Source organism: Xiphias gladius, chromosome 21 (assembly GCF_016859285.1).
Source record: "Xiphias gladius isolate SHS-SW01 ecotype Sanya breed wild chromosome 21, ASM1685928v1, whole genome shotgun sequence".
NCBI lineage: Eukaryota > Metazoa > Chordata > Actinopteri > Istiophoriformes > Xiphiidae > Xiphias > Xiphias gladius.
This window is the reverse complement of record NC_053420.1, coordinates 6,760,485-6,777,224: the sequence shown is the minus strand read 5'-3', so window position 1 is coordinate 6,777,224 and position 16,740 is coordinate 6,760,485. Positions and strand designations below refer to the sequence as shown.

General features: G+C 41.8%; 2 protein-coding genes across 2 annotated transcripts in view; both read right to left on the bottom strand.

Annotated features, from left to right (window-relative positions):
- Positions 1 to 421, bottom strand: part of unm_sa1614 (un-named sa1614) — a 28,497-nt gene extending 28,076 nt beyond the window's left edge. The window contains exon 1 of the mRNA XM_040159787.1: positions 296 to 421. Coding sequence (XP_040015721.1) covers positions 296 to 421 — 126 coding nt within the window. The remainder of the gene's footprint in view (positions 1 to 295) is intronic.
- Positions 422 to 3,031: 2,610 nt separating this feature from the next.
- fer1l4 (fer-1 like family member 4) overlaps positions 3,032 to 16,740 on the bottom strand; it is a 35,813-nt gene continuing 22,104 nt past the window's right edge. Inside the window, exons 30-49 of the mRNA XM_040116543.1 lie at positions 15,469 to 15,579; positions 15,175 to 15,336; positions 14,810 to 14,984; positions 14,111 to 14,223; positions 13,854 to 13,970; positions 13,370 to 13,409; positions 12,481 to 12,581; positions 11,634 to 11,768; positions 11,429 to 11,548; positions 11,016 to 11,143; positions 10,755 to 10,925; positions 9,990 to 10,144; positions 9,560 to 9,741; positions 9,356 to 9,441; positions 9,135 to 9,233; positions 7,983 to 8,100; positions 6,905 to 7,028; positions 6,049 to 6,350; positions 5,313 to 5,413; positions 3,032 to 3,952 (exon numbers count right to left, since the gene is read on the bottom strand). Of these exons, the coding sequence (XP_039972477.1) occupies positions 3,772 to 3,952; positions 5,313 to 5,413; positions 6,049 to 6,350; positions 6,905 to 7,028; positions 7,983 to 8,100; positions 9,135 to 9,233; positions 9,356 to 9,441; positions 9,560 to 9,741; positions 9,990 to 10,144; positions 10,755 to 10,925; positions 11,016 to 11,143; positions 11,429 to 11,548; positions 11,634 to 11,768; positions 12,481 to 12,581; positions 13,370 to 13,409; positions 13,854 to 13,970; positions 14,111 to 14,223; positions 14,810 to 14,984; positions 15,175 to 15,336; positions 15,469 to 15,579 (2,721 nt within the window). The 3' untranslated portion in view covers positions 3,032 to 3,771. The remainder of the gene's footprint in view (positions 3,953 to 5,312; positions 5,414 to 6,048; positions 6,351 to 6,904; positions 7,029 to 7,982; positions 8,101 to 9,134; positions 9,234 to 9,355; positions 9,442 to 9,559; positions 9,742 to 9,989; positions 10,145 to 10,754; positions 10,926 to 11,015; positions 11,144 to 11,428; positions 11,549 to 11,633; positions 11,769 to 12,480; positions 12,582 to 13,369; positions 13,410 to 13,853; positions 13,971 to 14,110; positions 14,224 to 14,809; positions 14,985 to 15,174; positions 15,337 to 15,468; positions 15,580 to 16,740) is intronic.

Genomic DNA, 16,740 nt, shown 5'->3' with positions numbered 1-16,740 from the left:
ACACAACACACAGAGACGGGGACGAAATGGGGGGGGGTACATGATGGGGGCCACGGGGGGCTCATTTTTGCCCTGGGGCCCCCGGAGCAGTTTGGTCCGGCCCTGACCTCAAGCTAGAAGAAGAGAGATAATGACTTGAGTGTCTGTTCACCTCACTCATCAGGTAACATGAGTCGGAACCGGTGAAACCTCCTGAACGAGTGACCACACATCTTCGGTCCACCGCTGCTGGTGCTACTACCGCTATGACTACCGCTGCTACCACCCCCCATCGCCCCGCGCTGTCAGTACCGACCTCCTCCAGCAGGTAGACGGTGTTCCTGCAGCTGATCATCTTGGAGGTGAAGGAGGAGGTGGTGGGGGAGCTCCAGTCCTCCTGAACCTCCTGCACGAACTCTGACACCGACACACACTCCGGCATGGTGCTCCTCCGCCGGGGACACACCGGGACCAACCGGGACGGTCTAACAGAGTCCGGGACTGACGGACCAGTTCCACACAAAAGACGGGGGGGGGGGGAAACCAGGCGAAGCACAGAGCCAATGATGATACAAAAAAATAATTAAGAATAATTAAAAAATCTACAGCGCAAAGGTGGTGTAATCCCACCAAAGCCGTTTCCCCACTCCCACGGCCCAGCTAGGAAAAATGAGCGTTAACAGGCTGATAAAAGCGACCACTGAAGACCGGATCCGGTGACTCCTCCGTCAGTGTGACTTCACCGCAGCATCAGTCGCTTCTTTCTCCAAACAAAAGGGGAGAACATCCTGCTGGAAATAAAATCCTACCGGCGCAGATTCCGCAGAAAAACAGGAAAAAAAAACAAAAAAAAACAAATAACCCCGAGTCATTTTCAAACTAACGAGTGTCTCTCCGGTTGAGCGTCTTCATTCAGAGAAATCCCACAAACCCGCCCGGGTCTCCGTGTGTGAACCGGCTGACAAAGAGCGCAGTAGCCGAGCGGAGAACCGGACCCCTCGTACAGCGGGACCGGGTTCAGATGAGGGGATAAAGCCGGTCTCTGCTCTCCGCTGCAGTGTCGGCTTCATGTCTTTTCATGATCAGCTGATTTTTTTTTCTTTTTTTTTTTTCTGCTTTTCCCTCTTTATTCAAACCGCATGGAGAGGCGCGTTCACGGTGCGCGGCGGCTGAGCCCTCTGCTGCGGCGGCGGCGCGCACTACCGACCGAGCACAGAGGTACACTGGGTAGACTGGGAATCACAGGGTGCTCCAAAGAATCTACCATATTACATCAGTGTCTGTTCAACCAGTGTCCAACCTACTTCAAGTGAGTTAAAGGAGGTTTCAGCTGGAATTTAAGTTTTTCCAGACCACTTCTGTTTATTTTGTTAAAATGAAAGAAAGAAAGAAAAAGAAAGAAAGAAAGAAAAGAAAAAAACAATTAAATAATACTTTCCACTGAAACTACTGTAAGCTAAAAATCTCTAGGCTATTTGCGGTTTTATTAAGAGTTTTTATATGACAGGAAAAAGGATAACTTCATTTTTAATTTTATTTTCTACAGCCATGGCAGTGGCTCTGTGAGGCTGTATTGAGCTAAGTGCTAACATGCTGAAGTTTAGCAGATATACTGTTGACAATGTTCACCATCTCATTTTAGTGTGTTAGCATGCTAACGTTAGCTGTATTGGAATTAACCACAAAGTGGAGCGGAGGCTAACGGGAATGTCGTCAGTTTTGCAGGCGTTTAACCATAAAGCAAAGTATTGGAATTTTTGACCTGAGGATGGCGCCAAAAGAAAAGTGCAGGGAATCACCAAAAATTTATCACAATTCATCCTGAAAGGGACGTGAATATTTATACTGACGTTCATGACAATCCATTCAATAGTTGTTGAGACATTTCAGTCTGGACCAAAGTGGTGTACCAGCCGACTGACTGGCAGCGCGGCATTGCCTTTCCTGGAGCCATGCGGCTAAAAAGGCAAAAAAAAAAAAAAAGAGAGAAAGTCGTCTAAGCAGAGCATTCTACATATTTTTGGAACAAACTGAACTGTAAACTGGTTTTCAGACATCAGTTCCCTTCTAGTCGCTGACAAAGTCGAGACAAAATTTGTCTCAACATGATCCAACATCATCTGAGTCTCGGAGGAAACAATCAGAGCGAGCATCTGTAAACAAACCATTCTGACTTCCTGCTGCTTAAACTGAAGACGAGAACGAGGTCTTAATGCCGAGTCCTGACCTTTATTTCACTGCCCTCAACTTCGGGAGTCAAACTGTGTTTTTCTCATGATCATATTTAATTATCTCATTATGAAAAATGCAAAAAATAGTTTTCAAGATGAGGACGGAGTCAGTTTCACTCTGTGAGGTTAATTATATTTCCTGCCTCATGAAGCTGACCGGTATGCTCGAGTCCACAGTCGGATGTCTCATTATCTTCTTCACGGGTCAACATGAAATGTCTGGATCTTATTCCTATTCTCCAGAGGATGATCCCCCTGGATTTCAAAAACCCCACGACAGTGTTCTCAGGACAAACGTTACATTTTTAGAACAGATAAACCATCAGGATGTGGTTTGTTCATATGGTGGCTTTAATGAACACTTCGGCCTGTAGGCGATGTAATTGTTTTTGTTTTAGATCTTTATAGCACTGAGTCATTACAGCATAAACACAGACCTTGTATGTACTGCATGTGTGTTTAGATGTTTTATAAATATCTGAAGCTGAATTGTAATTACTATGTAATTATGTTGTTGTTTTTTAAATTTTGTTTATTTATTAAACTTCTTTCTTAAAACTGTTTTCTGGTATTTTTTTTAACTTTTTACTATCTCTTACAAAGAGCACAGATGTAAATCTCTGACATGATGAACTGACGTTCAGGCACATGTGGTTTTGGGACATCTCACGTGAATTTCACTAATCCCTCCAGTCCACTGTGTTAAGGCATGAAATCCAGTCAAAAAAGTTAATTTCATCCCAAATATTTCAAATGAATATAATATTAATTTATAACACTGAATCTGAATGATGCACCTTAGTTCTGCAATCCAATTTTTATTTTTTTTTAATAATAATTTGGGTTTTTTTTCCACAGTTCATTCACTGCCTGCAAACAGGGAAAGAATCACCGATTCTGACTGATATTAATATTTATTGACTTATTTACGTATCAGAAATAGCATTTAACGTTCAGATTGATCATTCTGAAGCTGGTACACATGAGAATATCAACTTCATTTCTGAGTCAGTCCAAAATTAAACAAAAAATGAATGTACCTATTTGTTTTACTTACTTACTTGCTTTCAAAAAATGAAAACTTGCGACCACAACTATATTTTAATCAACAAAATTAGACAATACAATAGAGTTATGTTTTAGTTTACGAAAAGTGCTGATTTATCACATGGATTATGTGCCGTAAAATTGTCCAGTGCTTCTATACAGTTTTACAGTCTAACAATATTTAATTTACATAACATTTATATGTATATTTAGCCTGAAGCAATAGGTGTCCAGTAATTTTCTGTGGTGACAGATCAAGCCAACAGTAAAACTGTTTCCTGATTATTCCTCCCATCACCCCGGTTGTGTTTACATCAACAAGGATGCTGGGTAATGTAGCGCAGTCCGTGTTGGATATATTAAATCGTGAGCTTTACTGATTGAGTTCCACAGAAATCAGGCTGAGGGGTAAATAAGACGTCAGTTAGTTGTAAACTGCTTCAGTTCGGGATCAAAAACCTGAGACAGTCTGGCACATCCGGCGTGAGGTGATGAAGACTCCTCGCAGGGTTCTTCATCCTTTGACGATGAGGGCAGAGATGTGCTGCGGCAGCGTGTAGAGGATGAGGACGAGGAAGAGCGTGAGGATGGCCAGGATAACCAGGGCGATGATGTACTTCTTGTACTTCTTCCAGATGAGGAAGATGAAGGTCTTCATCGGGTTGACGAACCAGGCGAAGCTGGTGGTGGGACGACTGGAGGGAAGACAGGAGATTGTTTACACCCGTTTACACCTGGACTGACTCCACAAAAGGCTTTATATCTGGTCACACCAGCATTTAAATCTAATAAATTTCATGGTGAAATCAATTCATTTCAATTAAATAGCTGCAATCAGTTGATTCACTTGTGGAGTTTTGGTAAAATTGCTGATGTTTTTCAAAATTTACAAATTTCTGTGGCATAATAATTTTGAAAGGTAAAATAGACGCCAAAACTCAGATACTAGCTTTAACCCAATTTTGTAAATTAGACCTAGAAATCCATAGCTACTGCGTTTGGCTTTGTAGACAGAATAGCAAATTGGTTTGAGCGCAGGAGCAGAAAGCAGGAGAGCCTCTGTCACTGTATAAACTGCTCCACAACTGACAGTTATGAGACAGGAGTCGACAGGAATACGTGCTTTGAATAAACTGTGTCAACTTGACGTCCCATTAGCGACTGAAAAGCTAATAAGCTTGCTAATTTGGTAACTAACAGTTAGCAAGCCTGCTAAGTGTTTTCCTTCCTCGATAAATCTTTTTTGACTGAAATTGTGTAATATCCTGAGAACAAAATACCAGTAGGAGAAGAAAAAGCCAAATACAGAGAAAATAGAAATAAATTTAGAGAGCAACTGTGACTGACCGGGGCTGACCAGTTCCCAGCTCACTAGCGTGTGAGCGATTAGCTCATGAGCTACAGTAGTTTTATCAACCATCTGCGAGTAGTCACTACATCACCAAGAACCACATATTTATCGAAGATGCGTGGATGAATTTTATTGTGCCACTGTCTGGTGTGACCAGGCCTTACAAGGTAGGCTCACAAATTTTCACGTCCACCTTAAAACAACAATCCGGCGCCAAATATCTGCAAATGTAAGCGATGGAGGACAAAATCCCAAGTCCTCATTCTGTGCAAAAATACAATCAGGAGTTTAATTGAAGTTAATATGAGGGTTCAGCAGTCTGAGTTAGACAAATCAAGGGCTTATCTTCCAAAGTTATGGTATTTTTAGTCCTAAATTCCCCCTATGTTTTGCTCGGCATGGAAACACTGCCTGTGGAAACGCAATCGGAATTTGACACAAAAAGAGTCTTTTATCTGTCCAGCTCAAACTGCTGAAGGCTCGTGTTAACTTCAGATACACTTCTGAATACATTCTAGCAAATGAGTCGCCCATCACTTCCATTGAAAGCACATTATGAAGAGATCTTTGAATATCCTATGTGAACAGAAGTAATAATTAGGGCAAGAATAACCTGTTTCAGTGTTCATATGGAACCTATCCTTTAACAGCATCTGCATGTGTGTCTGTGTGTGTGTGTGTGTGTGTGTGTGTGTGTGTCATACTTTGGTTTGTCCAGAGGCTCCGGCTCCTTGCGGGCCCGCCCCACAGGGTTGGCCTCCGCATTCTCCAATGTCACCAGCTGAAGCTCGGCCTCCACCTTCCCCTTCACACACACACGCACACACGCACACACACACACACACACACACACACACACACACACACACACACACACACACACAGTTTCAGTGTCACCGCCAGTATTCAAACTGGAGTTTAAATTACAGTTAATATTTACATTTGCATTACCTTTAGTACTGCACATTGTTATATACAAGTGGTTATTGAATGACCAGCATGAATAAATAAAGGCCATTGAAATTACCTGTACTATAATCCCTCACATGGTAAATTCAGTATAACATACATTTCCACAGCCAAGTCCATCAATAAAATGCTGAAAATACTTTCTCTTTTTTAACACTAACATTTTCTCACTCGGATCATTTGGCTCCAGTTCCCCCTCCACATCCCACACAAATTCAAAAACAGAAACAGGACCAAAAATTACCAAAATACAGATTTGCAGAGATTAAAGAACCAGAATCTAGTTACAGCAGTTGTGTGAAAAGCTGGTTTCACAGAAATTTTACATATATTCTTTTATATTGTTAAAATAGATGTCTAAAAGTCAGATTGAGGTCTCAACCCAATTTTGACCAAATATGTAGTTACCGTGCTTCATTATCTCTGAAGGGCAGCATTAGCTATAGAGTGTATTACTGTTCTTTTTTGTACCATTAACAGGAAAGTGTTGCCACTGCTGTCGGTGTACTGGATGTCCTCCTGTCTCAGCTTGCTCCTCTTGTCCTTGCTCTTCTTCTTCTTGTGTCCCTTCTTCTTGGCCTCCTCCTTCTCCTTCTCCTCCCTCTCGAAGTCCTCGGCCGTCTTCAGGCGGGTCAGCGGCCACCAGCCCTTCATCTTCTTGGCGCGAAAGATGGAGAATCGGGGGCCGGCCCGATCCTTCGCCATCTCAATTGTACACTTACTGGACGACTTAGCTGCTCGCACCATGTCACTGAGACGCAGCTCTATGGAGCCTGGAAGAGGAAAAACAATGGACTGACGATGAGGAGGAGGAGGAAAAGTATTTAATCTATAAAGTACTGAGGATACAGCAGCTTTTGACAGCAGCTTAACAGCCATAAAAACAAACAGCAAAGCAGAAATAATTAGAATCAATTAATGAATGAAAACTGTATTTTTGTTTTAGAGTGGTGGACATCAGTACAACAACGTTAGTGCTGTAAAAATTCACATTATACTGAATTTTTTGAGACAAAAGGTCAATGTCAAAGAAGTGTTGAGTTTTCATTAACAGCAAATTAAAACAGGAGGAAATCACAGAAGGTTCTTACGAAAGTATGACCAAACATAAAATCGAGGAAATAAAGCCTTGTCACTCGTATAAGCCATACAATATACAGATACATACAGTATTTTATATATATATATATATATATATACATATATATTTATGTATGTATATATATATATATATATATATATATATATATATATATATATATATATATATATATACATATATATTTATGTATGTATATATACATATGAGGGAGACAGAGAGTCTCACCCAGGAAGTCGTTGGCGGCGATGCGGTCGTAGTCCCACACCTGCAGCGTCAGAACAGCCGGCTGTCGATACTCTGACTCCTCCAAAGAGAAGATGGACTCCTTCTTCTTATACACCACCTCTTTCTACAGGAAGAGAGGAGGAGATTTAATGCACTTCCACTAACTAACAAATCAGATAGTAAAACCGGACTGTTTCACTAAAATTCTGCCACCGTCTCCCAGTGTAAATTACAGGCACAATATGAACACACACATCCCGATGATTTAACTATGCTTAGAGCCTCACCATTGGTGGGGATAAAGGTGTAAACTTAAAATATAAAGCTAGAGGAAAGACCACTGTTTCATTAAGATCGGGTTCATCCTCTGGGGAACAGGAATGGGATCAGGACATTTACTGGAAATGTTGACCAAATATTAATAGTCGATGTATACAATAGAAATGTGATCCTGACGGTGACACAATTAGAAAATTAAGGGATTAGTTGAACGACAAAATAATCAATGATTTTGACAGTTTTGTTGAATGATTAATCGCTCATTAATCAAAAACTAATTTTGTCCAATATGATGATTTGCTGATTTTCTTGGTTTTATGTCTTTATAAACTGAATGTCTTTGGGTTTTGAGGTGTTGGTTGAATTTTTTCGAGATTTCATAGACTAAATAATTAATTGTAAAAACAAAGGACAGATAAATTAAAAAGAAAAATAAAGATTAGTTGTAGCCCTTAAGGCACTAGAGTGAAGGCCAAGAAATCTTCAAGGGATCAGTGGATTTGTTGCTCACCAGCAGTTCCGGGTGTCACTGGGTGTGTGCGTGTACCTGTACGGATATCTTTGCGAGGACCAGTTTGAGTTTTAGACCTTGGGAGTGAGAACATTTTGGCCGGTCCTCACCACTTAAAAGGGCATTTTGGGGGTTAAGACTTGTTTTTAAGGTTCAGGCTAGAATTAGGTTTAGGCAAGGGGTTAGGGTTAGGGCCTAGTTTAGGCATTTAGCTGTGATGGTTAAGGTTAGGGTAAGTCAATGTGATGTCCTCTGAAGTGATGGAAACACGACTGTGTGTGTATGTACCTCAGTAGGAAGGTAGTCGAAGCGGAACACAAATCTCCAGTTGAAGTTTCCTTCTCCAGTCAGAGAGTTGAAGTGGACATCAGTCTCCTGTTTGTCTCCTTCCAGTCCCTTTACCCATCTGCACAGACAAATTCATAATTTTTTGAAGAGATGGTTCTTAGAGTTCAGACAGAAGTGGACCAAAGACATGAAGAAAAACAAAGAAATAGCATATGTATTGAAGGACTAATCAGTCCTTGTATTATAAGTATGATAAGGAAACATATAAGATCAAACTGTTATATGATTTTAACATAACCCTATTTGTCCGCTTAGCTTACATGTTTGTTCCTATTTTCAGTTTTCATGTAAGACGCTTTTAGTGAGAGGATTAACTGATGTGTTTGGCCAGCGTAATGTTGAATGGGATTGCTGAATGCAAACTTCACCAAAACCAATAAAGTGCAGGATAGAGTTGCTAACATTACACCAAACTCTGATATTATCATCCAGGACCAGCATCCACACAGTGGGGAAATACTACACATCAGAGTCAAGCAGGGCTTTTTCTATCGTAACCTGTTACCACCCCCAAAATAATATTGAAATGAAATGAAATGCTCAATTCGTCTTTAAAGTAAGGCTCAGTCACTACTGTAGGTTGAAAGCTAGTTAGCCAGATATTAAAGCAGACAAACACACTGCTTGATCTATTTCTTACACTTTTGGTCTTGTGTTTTGGGTTTTGGAAAGGCTAAACAAACACACAGCTCTCAAAACTCCTTGTATAGAGAGTATCTCTCTTAATATGGCTCCACGCACACAATACGGCTCAACATGTGGAGAAAATCCAAAGACTGCCAGGCTTGTTGTGCCTTTTTACGGCTGCTAAGCTATGACTGGACATTCGCTTTTCGGGAGAGGTGCTTAGTGAGCGGTCAGTTGCGATCCCTTCAACGAAAGAATGACGTTTTCCTCTTAGATTGTTATTCTGGTTTTAGACTCCTGAGGAGACGAAACTCTCCAGTATTGTTTTTCTCTTCTTCTTTCCTCTGTTGTATTATATCAATCATCTCACAACATTTCATTATCGTGAACCCTGGGGGGGTTATAACACCCCGTTTGGAAACCACAAGAACTGAACAATGAATAAAGCCTGTGTGTGAAACCAACCCTTTAACATAGATGTCCGAGGACGGGTCACCGGTGAATGGGTTGACGTCGTCCAGAAACACGTCGTCCGTGTTCCAGATGATTACACGCAGCTCGTACCTGTCACCATGGAAACAACAACTAAGGTTGCATATTGTAACTCCTAATCTATTCTATTCTATTCTATTCTATTCTATTCTTTTCTATTCTATTCTACTGTACTCTGCTGTGTGTAGACGTACTGTTGAGGTTTGCGGGGCTTTATGTCAACAGGGGGTGGGGCTGGGACATCAGTAGGAAACATGTCCACCCACATATGAAGGTAACCCTGCAACATGCACATACACAAACTGCTGATGATATTTAGTAATACCAGTAGCATTATGTTGTCATTACTGTTGTTGGGACTGGTTGTATTGTTGTTGTTTGTGTTGTGTTGTGTTTACCTGTGGCAGTCCAGGTTTGTCCTGGTTCAGCAGGGATCGGATCTCCACATGTTCTGGGACCAGAGGGAGGGCTGCAGGGAGGAACTCGCTCATCTCCCCCCAGCGCTGAAGCACACTCAAGGCTGCATGCTCCTCCATTTCTGCCTCCTCCTCTGGAGATCGCTGGTTCTTCTTCAGCAGACCTGACAACAACAACAACAATGTTACTTAGAGCTGTTTATACAGTTACTGCTGTTAATCTTATTACAGCTGGTACAACTGGTAGAGCTGGAGGCTGTAGCAGTAGCAGCAATAGAGCCAAGTAGTGGTTGTGGCTCATGTGATACATGATATAGTCAATATGAGGGACAACTATAGACTCTTCACCTCGTCTTTGTTGGCCTGGCTATCTCTCTACCTGCTACTCTCTATATCTGTCTGTCTGTCCTACCTTCAGGTACAGCCTCTGGTGGGATCTTGAAGATCCTGTTGAGGACTTTGACCTCAAATGGTCTGTACTCCGGAGACGGGATGCTGTTCTTCCTGCAGAGCTCAGCCAAGATGGCCGACGGCTTCTTTGCATCACGCCAAATATTGTAACCATCTCTAGAGAGAGAGAGAGAGACAGGTAGAGAGACAGACAGGTAGACAGGTAAACATTAAAAGGGACAGGTTCCCTACTGACGAAGTACCTGACACATACAATAGTTCCTGTAGTAGTATTTTGTAATTTCTAGAAATGATGTGTTATATTACTGGTACTAATGTCTCATGGTGCCATAATACTGGTTCTTGCAAGTAGTACTTAGTTCTGATACTAATGTGTCCTACTACTGGTATTGTGGTGTAACAGTCCTAGTTCTGATGAGTGACACTTTTGATACTAATGTGTCGTAGTTCTCGTACTAACATGTTTTAGTTTTGGTACTAACGCGTTCTAGTACTGATGCTGACGTGTCATAGTTCTGGTAATAACATTTCATAGTTCTGGTCGCAATATGTTTTAGTTTAGGTTGTTGACCCTTTGCTGCATATCATCCCCTCTCTCTCCCTTCTTTCCGATCTCTCTGCACTGGCTGTCAAATAAAGGCAAAAATTGCACAAAAAATCCAACTTATTTTTAGTTACAACTCGTCTGGTTTCCCTTCCTTTGTCCAGCCTAGAGCTTGGTTGTGTAATATGTTATAGACTAACGTGATGTAGCTGTAGCACTAACGTGTCATAGTAAAGAGCCAGACCACAGCAGGCTCTGTGGCGGCTGTAGAACCGGTTCTCCAGGTCAACTCGTGTCTCGCCAATGACATCGTCAGACCCCACAAGATCGTGGTCCATCACTGTGATAACCAGCTCTGTTTCCAGCGGGAAAGACACCGTGAGTTCAAACACTCTGAAAGACAAAGTCAGACATACAAACAATCAGACAGTTAGACAGTCAGAGACAGTTGGACAGGTACAGGTAGTACAGACAGGTACTGACTCTCCAAACGTGGGGTTGAGCTGCTTGGGGATGTATCGATCTTTGGTGTCTAGACTCTGTTGTCCGACATGGACCACTAGGTAGGGGTCGGCTTTACCATTTGGGTCTGTGGGAGCCAGACTGGTGGCCTGAACACAAACAGAGACAGGAAAACACAAAGTAGAACTCACAGTAGAATAAACTGTACCGGTTGGGTTTAAACAAATATAAAACCAACGTAATGCAATTGTAGGCAGGGAAGTTGTCAATTGTAGAACGTGAGATTGGTCGTTTCTTGCATGAAAAGGGCTGCTTTGTAGACGACAACTCTCATATCTCAAATGTCTGAGCATCATTGAATGAATTTTATAAAATGTTGGACTGCTCAAGTAAGTCAGACAAAGAAAGGCTTGAATGGACAGAGAGACAGGTACCTTGACGATGTAGACTCGGACTAAGACTTTGATCGCTGAATTTTTGGGGATTCCATTTATGATCTGACACTTGGTGTCTTCTTCGTCTCCTGAATCAATTGGATAAACCAGGAAAGAGCCCTGAGGAGAGAGAATATAGAATAATAAAACGTCTAAGCAGAGTAACACACAGCCATATGGACAAACAGTGCTCCATCCACAGTACCTTGTACTTTCCCATCAACCTCTCCTCTTCATCCTCCTCTTCGTCCTCAGCACTTGCTCTGCCTTTATACAGTGGGAAGATCTGCAGCCAGTCCTGAAACTGACTGAATTCTGACTCCAGATCACCTCCATACAGCTGAGCACACAATCAAATGCACACAGAAGCAGAAATTTTAAAAAAAATCTACAGTTACTCAGAATCTGTTCTGACTTCACTTGCGTGTCCGCCGGCATCATGATTAAGTCTCAGGAAGATGATGTTTCTCTCTTAAACTAAAGGTCTTTATAGGTCCACCTGGGTTCCCAATGTCCGAGACCTGACCTGGGACCACAATCTAGCTGGGTTCAAATTATATTCAGACTAATCAGGTCTAGTAGGGTCCCACTGCATAGCCGCTGATCTTCCAAGTGGATTCAAGTGGACCGAGTCTCTTCAAGTCTACCACTTTCTGGATAAGGCTCAGTTATCCTTGGGTCTGACTGTGCTAGGGTCTCTTTCAGATACCGTTTCTGTTTTTTGAAAATTATTTTGGGAATATGGGGTTTGGGTAGCCCAGATGTGCCTGCATTGTGCCTTGTTACCAAATCTGTTTGCGATTTTCAATGACAGAATTTCAAGGCACAGTTGAGGGGTGAGGAGTGTCCCTAACTGCGATTTCTGGTATGCACTGGAGCAATTTTCAGCTGAGTGCATAGTGGCCAGGATTGGCTTGAAAATGGTGGTTCAGGTCAGGGTTGAGTTGCTCCCCCAGCTACAAGAGACACATTGCATTCACATCTACACCACATCTTATTCAGTGTTCTTATTCAGACCGGACTGTAAACTGTCAATCACAGTCATTTCACACCTTTAGTGTGGCGATCATCTTGCGTTTGGGAGGCTCAGTCTCAACCACCACCATTTCCTCCTCCTCCTCTTCGATGTTTGCCATGGTCAAATTCGCCCCATCTGAACAAAAAATAAAACTTTAATAACACTAACAAATACAACTCTGTTCTATTACAATTGCCAGTGTTTTTCATTTATTTTTTGTGTGTATATTTCATTTCATAGTATCCCTGACTTATTGTTCTTTTTTTTTTTTGTTTCTCACAGAATGTTCTACTGCTGTTGATTCACACACATAGCTCTGACTTAAACCCCATCCAACAAGTATGGGATGAACTGGGATGCCTACTGTGAGCCAAGCGTCATCACCAACATTGTTGTTGGACCTAACTAATGTTCTTGTGGCTGAATGCGAACAAATCCCTGCAGTCAGGCTCCAATATCTAGTGGAAAGCCTTCCCAGAAGAGTGGAGGCTGTTAGAGCATCAGATTAATGGCTTTCTTTTTGGAATGACATGTTAAAAAGCCACATATGGCTGAAACGTTCCCATGTCCACATGCTTTTGGCCATGTAGTTTACCTCTTTAATGGAAAACGGACTATGAAAGACAGTAAATTATCACCTGAGAGCTGAACTTAAAAAACTGTATTAGCTTTTTATTTGTAGAGATATGTTGGGCGTCTAACATTCACTTCAGTACAGTTTTATTAGAGTGTAACCTTGTGGACATTAGAGGAACTGCAGCCGCACACCCTTAAGCTCTGACTGCAACACTGAGCTGCTGATTGGAAATATCAGCTGTATGCGCTGCTGCTCTCTGCTGTTAAAATAGTTTCAATTATTTAAAAAATAAACAAATTGAGTAAAATGCAAATTATTATGACTGAAATTAACAGTTTAACTGTACCTGTCTCCGCTTGTTCCTCCATCTCCGCTTCCTCAGCAGCCTGCAGACAATCAACACATCAGACATGCTGAGTAAAGAACTGATTAATTACCGTTATTCTCCTCTTTTAAGCTAAAATATGTAACTTTACACATGTTCAATGTAAAGAAATTTTCTACTGCAGTGATCTTTCTTATTCTGAAAACAATCTCATATTTGATAACTGTGATCCCAGGTAGGATTCCAATGGAAACTGATCAGTTTCCAATGGAAACTGACCTGGGATCAAGTTGAATTATCTAATCATACTAGCTGACATTTTTCTAATTTGAATAAAAGTTAGTATGGAAAGCTAGCTGAAGGACTTCCTTCTTAAATGTCTTATTTAATTTCTTATTATTATGTACAACTGAATTTGTTCTTTATTATTTAAAGGCATAGTGCCACACTTCAGTAATGCAAGAAGGCAGATTAAATGATGATGGACACTGGTGACAATGGTCACCTGTCTCTCCATCTCCTCCAGTGATGCGTAGTATTTGGACCACCAGTCCAACTCCTCTTTCTCTGGGGGCTCCTCCTCTAGCTCCTCCCCCTTCTCCATCAGCTTCTTCAGAGGAGCCTGAGGAGGCGGGACAAGAGTCAAGGTCAACCCATCCTTGAATCTTATGTGGTTTAAAACTGGTTTAAATTTGTCTGAACAGTTTTGGTTTTGTGTTTTTAACTAACAGAGGAGAAAGTGGAGGAGATTAACGTACGTACATTAACCAGCTTCATGGGGTTGAGGGTAATCTTTGACTGTTTGATTGACAGGCTGCTGAGTCCGATATTCTTCACTGACTTCAGAGTGTTGATCTTCATTGAATTCTGTCTCACTGGAGGAAGACGAAAAGAAACTGTGTCCATAAAAACTTAGGAAGAGAAGTCAACTACGAGTCCCAGAGGACACTGCTGTGAAAAACATCCAATCAGAAAGCTTAAGACTCGGTTGTCAGGGGCATGATGGCAGGGTGAAGTTTAGCTTTACCCTCATACTTTCTGAGTGCAGACCCTTTTGCAGGTTTAAACAAGTCAAAGATACAAAGTCAACAAACCAACCTATAGAGCTAACATTAATTAGCTAACTAGCTACTAGCTGATAAAATCTGACAGTTGTCATTTCAGCAAAATCAATGATTGCTGACTAGAAATGATAGGCTGCTTTTGTCCACCTCTGTCTAAAATAAAGGACCCACTGTTTCAAATATTACTAATAATTTTGATGATGAATCTGCCACCGTTATCATTGTAAACTGTATATGCTGAATGAGAACGGAAAGCGTGATAGGCGTAGCAACAGTAACTAAAGTGGGTGGGGCTTAGTGATTGGTCGATGAAAAAATTCTGGATACATCTATAGTACCTGTACCAAAGTTATTCAAAATAATTTACTACCTCCATCACTTCTCTGGTAGCTCTTACCTTTTGGTTTAGGCTCCTCTTCTTCCTCCTCTTGCTCAACCCCCAGCTCGGGTGGGGCATAGTCCATGAGGCTCTGAACCACATGGGACCCGACCAGAGCGATTCGACCGAAGGCTCGATGCTCCACCACAAACAATGTCAGAGGAGGGTGGAGGTAGGATTGCTCCGGCAGCTCCTGATTGGACCAGACAGAAAAACAGGAGGGAGGACGTTAGCTGTGTTTCTACTCTGTCTGCATGCAGTGGATACACTGGGCGGGCCACCCCAGATTCAGTGAAAGAACACTGCATTTCTTTAAGCCAGATTTTGGTGACCAGGGTTGCCATAACTAATACCAGTAACCATCGCTTATGATAGAAACTGACCACGTCGATGTAGCGGACCAGCTCTTTAAAGTTGGAGTGAGTCTTGTAGCTCTCGATCTCTTCCGACTCCAGCTGTCGTCCTGCACACTCCACCCTCACCAGGGGGCGCTCCACCTCAAACAGCTGCACCCTCTTCAGCTCCCGCAGACCCCAGAACAGAACCTGAACACACACAGAGAAACACAAAGGCAGCGTCCTATAAGCCTGGTGCCCCATAAACACTTGAACACAACTGCAATATGTCAACACTCAGCGTATGTGTGTGTTTTTCGTATGTGTGTGTGTTTGAGAGACCTCGATCCTGAAGGTCTTCAGAACAGGTCGAACTCCATCTGGGATGATGTAACATCTCTGCTCCTCCATGTAGGCCAGCTCCTGAGGGTCCACACTGCTGGGGAGGCAGGGCTGCAGGGGCGAGATGTTATACTAGTTCACTATCTAGAATGAATTCATGCATATTGTGTTTTTGTTAAAGGACAATTCCAGTTTATAACAACTCTGAGCTTATTTCGGTTGTTTTATCCATTTTTTCTATTAGTAAAGTGAGCGCACTTCAAATGTTGGTAATAGTCCCTCATTGCACAGACAAACTGTACGCACACAAAAAATTGTTAGCACAGTAGGTCAAATTTTAAGCTGGAAACGGGCCTGTAAACTGTGACGGATGTTTTTATGGACAGTTGAAGTAATCATTTTTAAGATTTGCCTTTGTTCTCTCATCCAAACAAGTTTGTCTAACTTGGAGGTTTCTTTCTAAACTAAACAACTAAAGGTCCAATCATCATACCAGCATTTAAAAATGCAAATTTCTGCAGCGAAATCGGTTCATTTCAGCGGGATCACAGCAGTTCGCCGGTTTGCTTGTGAGGAGTAAATTCATCCTTTGGTGAATTTTGACACATGAATTTGCACCGTTGCAAAGTGAATTGACAGTGCTGACCGTAAGGACCATAAGTTTATGGACTCACATGCTGTCTGACCACAATAGAAATCAAAAGTGAAAGGCGGAGTGAAAACCTGGCCGTTATAGAGACGTGGAGACAGGATTTTGTTTAAAATTGGGGATAATGGCACATATGTACAAACAGTCTCTTCAGGAGTTACATACGATTGTTCACATGAAAAGTGCCACAAATAGTTGTGTAAAACATGAAACAAAACAGCAAGAGAGAGAAGTATGACCCTTACCTCCTTTCTCACCTCTGCACAGGTGGCCAATCACAGCGTATAGTGGGTGTGAATGTCGAATTGTTTCAATTGAGTTTCAGAACGTTAAAGAAACGGTCGGACACAGACCCCCCCTCAAAGGGAACAAGCAGGTAGCTTGTTAGCTGTGTGTCACCGTCCAGTTTTATTTAACCTCAAAAGAGTTACATACTAACCGACAGTTAGCAAGCTCAAAAGCTGATAGAAATAATGGACAAAACTATTAAAATAACAGGAAAGTTGTAATAAACCAGAATTGTCCTTTAATTCTGAACTGTACTTATTTATCTTATTTCCAATAAAAAAGGTACAAACAGAGAGACACTGATTGGCTGATTTATTGATTGATTAACAAGTGTC